General features: G+C 30.4%; 1 protein-coding gene across 5 annotated transcripts in view; it reads right to left on the minus strand.

The window, feature by feature from the left end:
* Positions 1 to 13,143, minus strand: part of LOC145283819 (coiled-coil domain-containing protein 149-like) — a 95,578-nt gene that overhangs the window by 7,330 nt on the left and 75,105 nt on the right. For all 5 annotated transcript variants that reach the window (XM_080132915.1, XM_080132912.1, XM_080132913.1 and 2 more), the window contains one exon: positions 1,558 to 1,890. In XM_080132915.1, the coding sequence (XP_079989041.1) occupies positions 1,558 to 1,890 (333 nt within the window). The remainder of the gene's footprint in view (positions 1 to 1,557; positions 1,891 to 13,143) is intronic.

The following is a 13,143-nucleotide window of genomic DNA, read 5'->3' on the forward strand; positions in this document are numbered from 1 at the left end:
ATAAGGATTCTAGATACAAAGTTTAATATGATTTAATCTTGATTTTAATCTTCATAAGGGGACATAAAAGTGGTACAAAAAAGTTGTGTTAAGGAATAGTAAAAAAGTATACATGATTTAATTTTGAAATAAATTTAAAATGTTTGATGTTCATTTATAGAAATCTGTATTTATTAAAAACGAGCTTATTTTGTAAAAAAAAAAAAAAAAAAAAAAAAAATGCAAGCAAAACATTAAAAAAATTTCTACAGGTATAATAATTAAGATTCTTGAAAATGTCATTTTTTGCATAATTATCATTATAATACGTATTTGGCCTACATGTTAGAAAAAGTGAGTCTTGTGAATTAAAAAAAATCATTGTATAGAAAGAATATAGAATAAAAGATACATTTTATCTCTTAAGAAAACCTACATTCCCAAAATAGGTTTACATTTACAGCAGATTAAGAAAATGGAAGAGAAAATCAATAAATATGAAGAATTGATTTGAAGTTTTCTTTTTATTAAAAAAAAAGAAGAAAAAATCCAAACCATCATCCGAAATAAAAGAACATGCAAAAAAAAGAAAGAAAAAAAAATGAAATATATGTTGAAGACTTTTCAGATATTGTTACCATGGCAACAAGTTCCATGATAAGCAGAAAATATCTACATTAACCAATGAAAAAAATAATCTATGGCAACAGAATCCCTATTTACCTGCCTCCCCATGAGGGGAAAGTTTTAATGTGGGGAGAATCCACCTCCTCAAAAAAATGGGACACCTTGAATTGGGGCAAAAATAATGGTTTCAGTTGAGAAGGATTTCTTTTCACAGGCTGAGGACAAGACAAAACAGATGAAGTACAGTATCAGAACAGATACTACACTCCTGGGGCAAAAGGGCAGATAAGACAAACAAAAAGCCAAAAACATTTTAGGATTAAAAATGATTGAAATCACTCCATTGTTAACAAAACTTAATCGAAAACACGAAAAAAATAGAGCTTTATCAGTTCGTCTTATCTGTTTTAAGACATATCAATGCTTTTTGGTTTATTTCATGCTGTAACACAATGCTAATTGAAAACAATTCTTTGTATACCATTTATTGAATACAAGTCACTATTTATTCCTAACTGGAAAGAAATTGTGTATTCATATCTTTCTCTCTTTGTTTTAATTTTATCACTTTGTTTTTGCTGGGGATAGGGCATTCTACCGGATGCCAAACATTCTCCCATTAGTTTAGTACTCTAACAGAGAGATCTTTTTAAGATTCTAACTGCCCCTCCAGTATAAGTGTGCAAATGACTAAAATAGATTTGACAGGATTTGAACTCTACCTATCAGATTCCATAGTCTTTAATAGTATTTATTAGACCAATTATGCACTCCCTACCATCAGATATAGAACAAATTAAAAAAATAAATAAAATTGTAATTGATGAAAAAACCATAGATATATAAAAAAAAAAAAATGGCTTTAAATGAAAAATTATGTAAACAGTTTAAAAAATAAACAAAAAAAATTCTAAATCACCAAGAAAAAATTTCCTAAAGATTCTGACTTACCAAAAAGTTGTGATTCCAACAATTTTGTGTTCGACTGGTCATCATCGATATCTTCACCCAACGACTGAAGGTTCAGCACTTCTTTTGTTGGCAACAAATCCAAATCAGCTAAGGAGACATTTTTGTAAGGATCAAGAGATTCTTTATCCAAGTGAGCAGGACTATTTTCTACAGTGGATGCTGGCGTGCTAAGTGTTCCTGTGTCTACACGAACATCCTTATCACGTGTCATGCTATCACTACCTCGTTCACTTTGAGGAGAAGAGACATCAGGAAGCAAAGATTTAACTTCTTCACACTCTGTTCGAATCCGAGCGAGGATTGGATGGGGACCTGTACAACAAAAAGAAAAATATATATGTGTGTGTGTGTGTGTGTGTGTGTGTCACCTGTCTTCCCCTAACAGCTCCATCTATCAACACCTTATAGCACATGACACTCCCAAAAATGAATTTAGAAACATAATAAAAAACATTGCCATTTTAGCTGTCTTGTATTGTAACCTGCACCTCCCACTCATGGAAGCCCTACTCATTTACACAAACAAACTGACCATCAATCAGGCTCAATATGAGGGGGAAGGCATGCTTAAGTGTTTTAAACGATTTTAATCAGCTTTTTCAATGAATTCACTCAATGCAATTTTTTAATGCGTCACTCGCCTGAAGAGGATTCATGGAAGTCAAAAACATTCTTTTTACACTCGTACAGACAATTCGAACATTGGCCTGCCAAATGGAAAAAAAATGGATCACAAGAGAAAGAAACAGAAATTATCCCTGCTGTCCAATGTAATGTATGTATATGTGACACAAACAAGCGGTATTCGCCCAGTGTTACCCAGGTGATGTACTGGTGGTCGGAAGGTTTTTTAGGAAAAATAATTTTAAATATCATGTTTCCGATTTTTGCCTTGAAAAGTTAACAGCATTTTAAATAGGAGGTAGAATAAAAAAAATGTCAGCATGGTGATGTTCTTGAATAAAAATTCAACAAACTACTTGTTGAATTTTTATTTCTTAGAAAATGTTTTTAACGAATAAAATAACTTCTTTGTTTAATCCTTTTTTTTTTTTTAGGACTTAATAATTGACACCCCTCTTAACGCTACATATGACAGAATAAAGTGGAAGGTACTGCTCTGGACGTCAGTCTTGGCAGAAAAACGTTTTGAAACGTTGATCCATGACGAACATTTAGGGGACCACAGGCCAACAGAGTTACTCCACAGAATGAGGGAGCTGGCAGAAGATGTCCCCCCCCCTGACAGTACCCGAATTAAGCAGCTTTTCTTCTCAAGGCTGCCGGCACAAGTAAAGGCAATACTAGCGCCTATGATAGAGAAGCATTGCGTCGACATAGTAGCAGCGTCGACAGATAAAGTAATGGATTTTATTAGAGGGCCTACCACCGCAGCGATCTCTCAGCAACAGGCTGAAGTAACAGCGGGCCTTGCGACGGATAGAAATTTAACACAAGAAGCAACATCGGTGGCTATACTTACAGCCATCGAACGCCTCACCCGAGAGGTGAGTAAGCTGAACATGGCCAGGTCACATTCGACGCCACTTCAAAAGCCGCTCACCTTCCCCACACCACCTTCGCTGTTCAAACATGCCAGGACTATGTTTTTACCATAGTCGTTATGGCGCTGAGGCACAAAAATGCAAAATGCCCTGTTCTTTTCATAACCAGGGAAACTAGATAGTGAGAAGACGAACAAGGCAAGCTTTCCACAAAATTCTAACAAGCGTGCCTATTTCGTTATGGACTCTCGATCTCAAGTACGTTGTTCGTTTGATACGGGTGCAGCTTGCAGTATCTGGCCACTGAAACTCGTTAAAGAGAAGCCACCAGTGTCGCTTATCACACTGCAAGTGATAAATCATTCTCCCATTCCCATGTATGGCTAAATTTCATGTTCTCTGGACTTAGAATTACAGAGAGACTTTACATGGGTTTTTACCGTAGTGGATTTACCTTAACCCATCCTAGGTGCAGACTTCCTGCATCATTTTAATTTAATGGTAGACATGCGCAGACGCTGGCTGATAGACGCTAGTACGGAACATTCCGTCCCTGGCATAATGTCAAATGTCCCATCTATCAGCCCTGTATTTTTCATTGCCGCTTCATTGCTACACTCCTACCCGGAATTAACAAACCTAAATTTTGTGGTGAGCAAACCCACACACACCACAAAACACCACATTGAGACCACAGGTGCTCCGAACCTGTACCAAGAAGGAAGAAAAGAACAAGAAAAAAAAACTGACGTCTTTGCTGTTACGACCACCTCCAAACCGGAAGTGACTGATGTTTAAATTAAGGCTAGACAATCGAAAGGAGAGGATGACCTTCAAAAATATTGGCAAAAAAAGCGACCCCCCTGTTGAAAAGTGCCTAGTTGAAGGTGATGATATTAATGTTTTAGCCAATTTTTTGATATTTGTCATCTAAAAGGTCGAACTTCAAAACGATACTGATCTTGGTAAAATCCGTCGCCCCTGTTGAAAATCTTAGGTAGACATGCGAACATACATAAATACATACATTTATATATATTAGTAACTAAATATTTTCGACCTAAACCGATTAAAAAGATTGCCCTTTCTCTGAATACGCTTTATGTAAAATTTCAAATGTTTAGACCAGAAATTGTCTGAGTCATTTGGTAGAGACCACAAAGGTCAATTTTTTAAAAATCTGACCCCTATTATGACCCCTTAACATTTGTTTGGGGCTCAAATCAAGTTATTAAATTAGATCCATGTCCAAGGAACCTATATCTAAAAATTCCAGTGTTTAGATCCAAAATTGTCGGAGGAGTTTGGTAGAGTTCTCAAAGGTCAAATCGTTGAACTTTGACCCCTTAACAGCCAAATTTCTGTCCGAAAACCGATCACATCGATTTTCCCTAATCTCCGTACCCTGTATATCAAATTTTTAGTCTGTAGACTAAAAATTGACAGAGTTATTGCATAGGGAAATGTACACAGACAGACGCTTTCACTTTTATAGATATATAGATAGATCGACTAATAGATTAAACAAAAATATAGACGTATACATAAATATATATGGAAACAATTTTTTGTTTACTGTAAAGATTTTATGCAAATATTATGCAAGTATAAATCATGTAGAATGTCTGCATGAATATAATTACATGTAATAGTTAATTCTAGATGATCATCCCATAAGAAAACCGAAAAAACTAATAAGGAATTAATTAAAATGAATGTTTAAAAGAATATGCAAATTAGCTAGATCTTTTGCTAGTGAATGCATTTCCACAACCCATATATAAGAAAATTGTATTTTCTTTTTAAATAAATAGAAAAAGAGGGGTTTTAATTGAATATCAATACACACAAAAGAAAAACGAATTTATAGGAATATATATATATATATATATATATATATATATATATATATATATATATATATGATGAGTTACAATTCCAATAAAAAAAGTCATTCCACAATCATTTTTTATAATCTTATTTTTTAATATTTTTACTATTATTATTATAGGCGGATGCATATATCTTAAATTTGCTTTAGAAACATTTTTTATTCATACAGTTGTTTCTGCTCATTTTTTAAACATTTTTTCTTGATAATAAAATCAGGATGTTTTCAAACAGATTCCTCAGTGAATCTTTATCTCTTATCAAATTAAATCCTGAAAATTCCACAGAATAAAAAGTTATCATGTACACAGAGATCCCTCCCTTGAAATTTTCAACAATAAATTACGTGACTTCAAGCAAGTGTATATTTCTTGTCTCTCCACGAATTACAGATTATTTGTTATTTACTATTAATCACTTAGCATTAAGCACTAAAACAAACTTTTTAAAAACTCCTATTTCACAAAATAAATTTATTACAAAATGCTAGGTAAGTACAGTTAGGTGTGTGTGTGTGTGTAATAAAAAGCAAAACTTATATAAATAGGTAAACATTAAGATTGTCAAATCATACCACTATTCAAACATGAGATTTTTTTAGCATATTTCACCAGACAAAATTTCAGTTTGTTAGCAGAAAAACAAACAATTTCAATCAAGCAAATATATGCATCATTTATACTGTAGTCCCCTCATGTCCTGCCAATCCTATATTGTTGCAGATTCCATCAAGTAAGTTTGCACCCAAACACCTGTTCACCAATATCGGCTGTCATATCATTAATTCACCTACACACTCAGACATGTGACTGCCATCTATATAAATTCCGTAAGTTTAGACACGGTTTACACATCTTCTCATATGTCATCGGTTAGACAACATTTAAGAAGAAGAAGAAGAAGAAAAAAAAAAAAAAAGGAAAAATATCTTTATCATGTCAGTGAGACAATTGATCAAATGTGTCCTAGAGAAGAAATTAACCAAACGCTCACATAAATAATTTGAATATCCTGACTTTTTCCTTTGTGAATAAAAAAATTGAATTTGAAATATTGAAATGATTTCAGGATCTACCAACTCATCCTACTGATAAAATGTTATCATGTACACCCAACAAACGAATGAATGCAAATCATTTTCTGCTGCCTGCAGTTGCCAACCTAATATCCTGACTTGTGATCTCAGAGAAAGACTGTAGTAACAAGTGTCATACTGAACTTACAGTTATCAAACGCATATGTACTTTGCTTCTTCATTTTACCACCATTCTCATATGGAAAAACCTTATTATGTTTTGACTTGTATTTAATACTAATGTCGAATACCGTTTGATTTCTCATCATATGTTATAAATTGAAACCTCACTTTTTCTCATAAATTGATATTTTATACATGAATGCATTTTTGTTCATTGGTTAAACATAATCTTTTAATCAGCTTTTCCCAAATTAGATTTTGTTTTCCATTTCTTTTGTGTATTTATGTAAATATTTGTATTTCTTACTTGTTGTTGTTTAGCACTTGTGTGCTGCTTTACTTTTATTGGTGTCTTAAGTTGGAAAACACATCCTTTGTAGTTTTTTAACATTTAAATTAGAACCCTGGGGACCTTGGCTTTTATCTTTTTTTTTAAAAAAAAGATTTTTTTATAGTGTTGGTGCAGAACATAATCCTTAAAAGTTTTAATTAAGGCAGATGCATAACATTTATTGATATTAACATTTTCATAATTTGATACAAATGTATTTTTTTTAAATAAGACCATAAAAAATGAGTGAACATGTATTTACATAATATCAAACATAAAAGTTAAAGCAAATAAAAACAAAAACGTCTGAAAAAGACAAAAAAAAAAACGTCTGAAAAAGACAAAAAAAACAAACAAAAAACCAGCAACAAAGCAAAACAAAACAAAAAAAACAAAGAATCCAAATTCACATGTTATTGTTTTTTATGATTTCTACTTTTACATGGATTTAAAAACTGCTTTCGGGCATTTAACCATCATGCATTGCAAATATGGTAGTTAAGGAATAATGTCAAATATCTTATTAAAGTACATGATGACCTCTTATGAGAAATTTGATATATTAAATAAGTCTTGACTTCTTTTTTCTAAGAAAATGGCAAAGTTTATTTTAATTCACAAAAAAATCATGGTGGTAAAAACAACCATTCATCTTGGGTAAATCAATATAGAAGAGAAAGGAATCAAAATTACATCCTTTCAACAAAATTTATCTAAAATACTAATCTAATGTTAACTGTTTTTAATTTCCAGAAAATATTTTCTGGATACAATGCTTGTATAACAAGATATTTTTTAGTCGAAAAATGAGTAATTTTATGACTGATGAAATTGGCAACAAAAATAAGCAAATTCTTTAAAAAATTTTTTTTTAATTTTGGAGATAAGGATTGATAATTTGTATCATTTGGACAATTGTTCTCATCTTACAATGTTATTTTCATAACATTTCAACCAATGTAATCTCAGACTTTTTCAGTGTCGTGTTGAACTATGCAGAATTTTGAAGGAACTCTTTATTTAATAACTGATGCAATGAATAAAGTGCTCATTAATAATTAGTTTTGAGTGACAGTCTTTTAGAGATTGAAGGTTCAATTCTCAGCATGGGTGATACAAATAATACAATTAAGAATTTCTTAAGACTTCTCTTCAAACTTTGCTAACAGAATGAAAACAAGCAACACTGTGGATTTATGGAAAAAAGACACTGTCCATTTCTAACAATTTTATTGGTCATCTTCATTAACATGTAATATAATAATTGAGAAGGAGAGAAGGGATTAACAGCAGAGGGTAATATGTGCAGCAGTCTAGATAAAGAAAATGTTTGGAGAGTCCATAATATGAAAGATAGCATAACTATCCTGTTTGTAGGAAACAGAATAGTTTGCATGTATTAGTTGTTTAAAGTCAAGCTGTGTTCATATGTGTGTGTATTACAATTACAAAGCCCATGTATGTGTGTGGCTGTTGTCGTATTGGACGTTAAAGTCTTCTTATCAAAGCCAGAATCTGAAGTTTAGTAGGTTTTAGTTTGGGTTCCAAGAGAAGAGTTTGAAGGTCAAAAGAAGTAATGTGAATGAATCAGCTGTGCAGTCTCCTGGCTAAAAGAGGAAGAATTTTAAAGACTCTTTCATAAATTCCAGAGTTTGTTTCTGTTTGGAAGAGAGATTATTTTTGATTAGACAACTCATGGAACAAAGTTAAAGGTTCATGTTAATCAGAATTCAACTTATAAGTCAATTGTTGAAACACTGTTCAAAATTGCGTACAGTTTCCAGAGTTGAACAAGAACTACCTGGAGAAGATCTGATATTACATCGACTAAAACATGAGAATAACATCCAAAATGAGAACATTTATCCAAATAATGCAAAATTAATTGTTATCACTTTGATGAGCGTGTGTTGCTTTTATTGTAGACATCTGATGATAAATGAAACAAATTTAAAACAAAATAGTAAATAAGTATAAATTATATATTACTTTTTAGTATTTTTAAATAAGATCGATTTTTAATATAGGAGAAGTTTTATTTTAAGATAGGATGGGGAATAAATATTTATTTTTTAATGTGAGGCACAAAATATTGGGGGGGGGGCGGTGGGGGGCAGGATATCACTACATTAAAAACTGATGTTAGAATTGCGAATTTAGGATGCTGATTTTTTTTTTGTCCTCGGTGTGATTGGTATCATGAGATTAAATTAAAATTTACTATTTTAAGAGATTTTTTAAAAAATATTAATTCATTGCCATTACAGTTAATGTTTTAAAAAATTATTTAATAAATACTGAATTGTATTAAAAAGCATACAGAAAATATATTTTCAAAATTGTCCTTGACCTTTTGGCGAGGAGCAAAGTTTAGTACCTGTTATGATATTACATTTCATTTTTCCTCTCCTTAGTAATGAAAAAATCCTTCTAGACGGAGATAATTTTAATTTTTGTACTAATTTGAAGGTCCTCTTTTTGTGGAGCGATATTTTTTCTACATTAAAAACCAATCTTTTCTCCAGTGTAGAAGCCAAACGTTTTTCTTTATTTTTTTAATTAAAAATGTATTATTTTATAAATTTATAGGATCAGTTTTTAATGTATGGAAAAATGGGGCACTTTGGATTAGAACAAAAATCAAAATAGCCTTAATCTAGAAGAATTTCTCCGAGGACAGAAAAGATAGTGACAAAACGATGCAAAAACGTCTTGTAAATAAAACTATCTTTTTAAGATGTATTTCCTCAGTGTAGAAGGATTTCTGCTTCTGTGACAGAGGACAGAAAAGATCAGTGTCCTAAAATTCTCAATTCTAATGTTGGTTTTTAATGTAGGGAAAATCGTGCCCTTCCACCATTTTGTACTCCACATAAAAAAATATTTATTCTCTCCCACCTATCTCCTTAAAATAAAATTTTCGCCATATTAACAATCTGTCTTCTTATTTAAAAATTAAAAAAAAGAAAAAAGAAAAGTAATATAATGATGAAAATGTAAAATAATTAACCCAAATTGTTTATTAAAAGATTTAGGAAATAAAAATTACACCCTATATTAAAGTTCTATGTAAAATGATACTTAATAAGGTTAATACATTTTCTGTTGATGTGGGGTGTGGAGAGTATTTTTGTCATTTTTTATTTAGCATGTGAGGCACTGCCCCCCCCTTTTTTATATATACACTAGTTGTAAGAGTTTATTATGATGAAAAGATTATACTTCCATTTTTCAGATTTTTATAGAATGAAAACCAAAAACTGTTTCAAGAATAATTTGGAAAGAAATGCATCCATAAAATAAACTTAAGCATTCTATCACCAATCCCTGTAACCATTATATGTTTTGATAATAAAGTCATGCTAGAGAGAGAGAGAGAGAGAGAGAGAGAGAGAGAGAGAGAGAGAGAGAGAGAGAGAGAGAGAGAAAGATGGGGGGGGGGAAAGATAACAAGGCTAAATATTTTCAAGTTTCATTTTTGAATGCAGATTTAATTAAATAAATATACACACACCTTATTAATATATTTTTTTTAAACAAAATTTTTTTAATGTATCGGAATTCCGGTAATGTTCATATAATAATAAAATCAAAATCAATTAACTCAATTAAGCTTCATAATTAACAGTTTTCTTAAATCAAGCATGCCTATAATATTTTCACAAAATCAAGACAACCAAATATGAAATGAGAACATCATATGCTGTGTTTCCTTATGCGTTACAATTGTTTTGTAATTATTTGGACAAATTCAAATATTATATTTAAAAACATTCCCCAATTGCTACTCTTCAGACGGCGAAATACATTTGTTATACACATATGAATACATTTGTTATACACATATGAATACATTTGTTATACACATATGAATACATTTGTTATACACATATGAATACATTTGTTATACACATATGAATACATTTGTTATACACATATGAATACATTTGTTATACACATATGAATACATTTGTTATACACATATGAATACATGTTATACACATATGAATACATTTGTTATACATATATGAATACATTTGTTATACATATATGAATACATTTGTTATACATATATGAATACATTTACAATCCCTATTTTAAGGAATTAAGCAGTTGGACTTACCTCTATACCATTTTTATATTCTATTTCTTTGATTGCGTTCGAATTTATCAATACCACTTTCGTATTTTTATTTTTTATACAATTCCCTATTTTTATATTCAACGAATCTCTTAATGTTTTTTTTTTAATTTTTATAATTATTTTTTCCCAATTTATTTATTTTATTGATTTATTTCCCAAATACTAATCTACACTTTAAGATTCTAGTTTTTATTTATAAGTTAAGCTATTTTTTCTCAATCCGTCATAGTTTTATATAAATTTTATTGAATAAAATAAGAAACAAAAATAAAATATAAAAATGGTATAAAGGTGAGACCAACTGCTTAATCCCTTAAAATAGAGATTATGAATGTATTCATAGCATATGTATTTCACCATCTGAAGAGTAGCAATTGTGGAATATTTTTAAATGATATAAGACTTGAATTTCTTCAAAAACAATTGTAACGCATAAGGAAACACACCATATGATGGTCTCATTTTATATTTGGTTGTCTTGATTTTGCAAAAATATTTTATATATATATATATATATATATATATACACACACATACTATCAGTTGTAATATATATATACACATACTATCAGTTGTAAAATATACATGCAAGTATTGTTTTTCCTTTTGTAAGTAAAAAAAAGAAAAAATACTCAAGTTGAGATTGAAACGAAAACAGTGAATCAAGTACGATAACCATGAGACCAATTTGACACGATCTTTACAAAATGTTTTTCAATTTTCTTATTCTTAACATAAAGAAGCCGTCATGTGTCACGGCTGCGCATGCGCATTCATGAACCAGTTAACAAACAGATAAAAATCCGATCACTCTCATATACCAATTTTTCAATTTTAACCTCTTAGCAGCATTTTTTCAGGATGAAAAAGTTTTCCACATGTTTGAATCCCCCTATATACCAAACCAGCGGTCGGGGATGCTCGGCTTTGCCCAGGCATAAAATACGCTTAAATATGATATTTTAATTTGTCCAGATTTTGTATATATTATAGTCGTGATTTCCAAAGTAAAACAAAAAAGTATGTGCCATCAGCTAGACTCGAAACCGAAACTGCAGCATTCTATTTTTAACCCCTTTAAAACTATTTTAACCAGCTAAAAGAATGGTCCATAAAAAATATAGGTTCAGAAGCGTCCTCACACACACACACATACACGCATTCTCACCTTTATAGATATGAAGATTAATCAATCAAGTTTAAACAAAATTTATTTTTATATTTTGGTACTCACAGTTTTGGATTTCACTTGATAAATATAAAACTAAAAATTGTATTTCCAGTTTTGATAAAACGTTTATATTGCATAAAAAATAGAAATTTATTAATTTTTTTTTTTTGACAAATATCAATTATTCTTAAAGAGATAAATATTTTTAAAGAATTAATACAATCACTTTATAAAAAAAAAAAACTTTTGACAGATTAGAGACATTTTGAGAATTACTTTTCTAGGAAAAATATTTAAGAGGATAAAAATTAATAATTTTTTTTTTTTCATTCTATTTTTTGCCTTGTCAGAATATGAATACAGACAAATAATTTTTCAAGAATATTTTGTGAGAGAAAAATTTCAGTAGGAGTTCATGCAATTGTGACTAATAGAGAAACAGAAGAGAATTTGTTGTTTCTTAGGAAATAAAGACCATTATGTAGATATTGTGGAAAGTTTGGTATTTGAACGAAAGTTTGCTCTTCTTTTCAATATTTTCAATGACAGCATTTTAAAGAAAATTTTATTTTTTTAAAATCATTTTAACCCAAGTGACAATCTAAATTTAATCTCAGGAAACTACATTTCAAAAATGAGGATTTTGCTGACAACTATTCTCATCTTGATTTCTATAGATTTTGGATAATGCAATGTCTGACTTTTTTTTCTTAATTGTGCAACTTGAAAATCTGGATGGGATTTTAAACTAAACTCTTCATAAATGAAGGTAGATTGTTCCTAGTCTGTCAGACATAACTTGGGTAAAAATGTTAATTTATGTTCATAGTTATTACATATAGTAAGGATTGAACCTTCAACGTCCAGAAGATTGCCACTTAGAACTGATTGATACTCAATGTTCCTATTTTTGCCCCCCTCCCCACCACCACGAGGGCAGAGTTAGACACCAAGGTTGGTTTTTAATGTGGGGGAAGGAACAAAAATAAAAATTGTCTCAGTTATGAAGGATTTTTCCTCCCACTAACCGAGAACAAAAATTGAAGTGTAGCATCAGAACAGATACTACACTTTGACCTTGGCCCGAAGCTCAAGAAAAAAAAAAGAAAAGATTGATAGTCAATGTTGTTAAGCATTAAGATTTTATGTCCACACGGTAGTCTAGTCTGAATAATTCAAAATTTCATCACAATTTTCACTAAAAAAAAAAAAAAAAAAAAAAAAAAAAACGATGATAAAGTACAAGAATTTCACTTATTTTAAACAAAACTCTTGAAAGAAAGAAATATTAAAAAAAATTATTTTCACTCAAGTCAATATCTTTTA

This window comes from Euprymna scolopes, chromosome 8 (genome assembly GCF_053919585.1).
Source record: "Euprymna scolopes isolate OS-2025 chromosome 8, ASM5391958v1, whole genome shotgun sequence".
NCBI lineage: Eukaryota > Metazoa > Mollusca > Cephalopoda > Sepiida > Sepiolidae > Euprymna > Euprymna scolopes.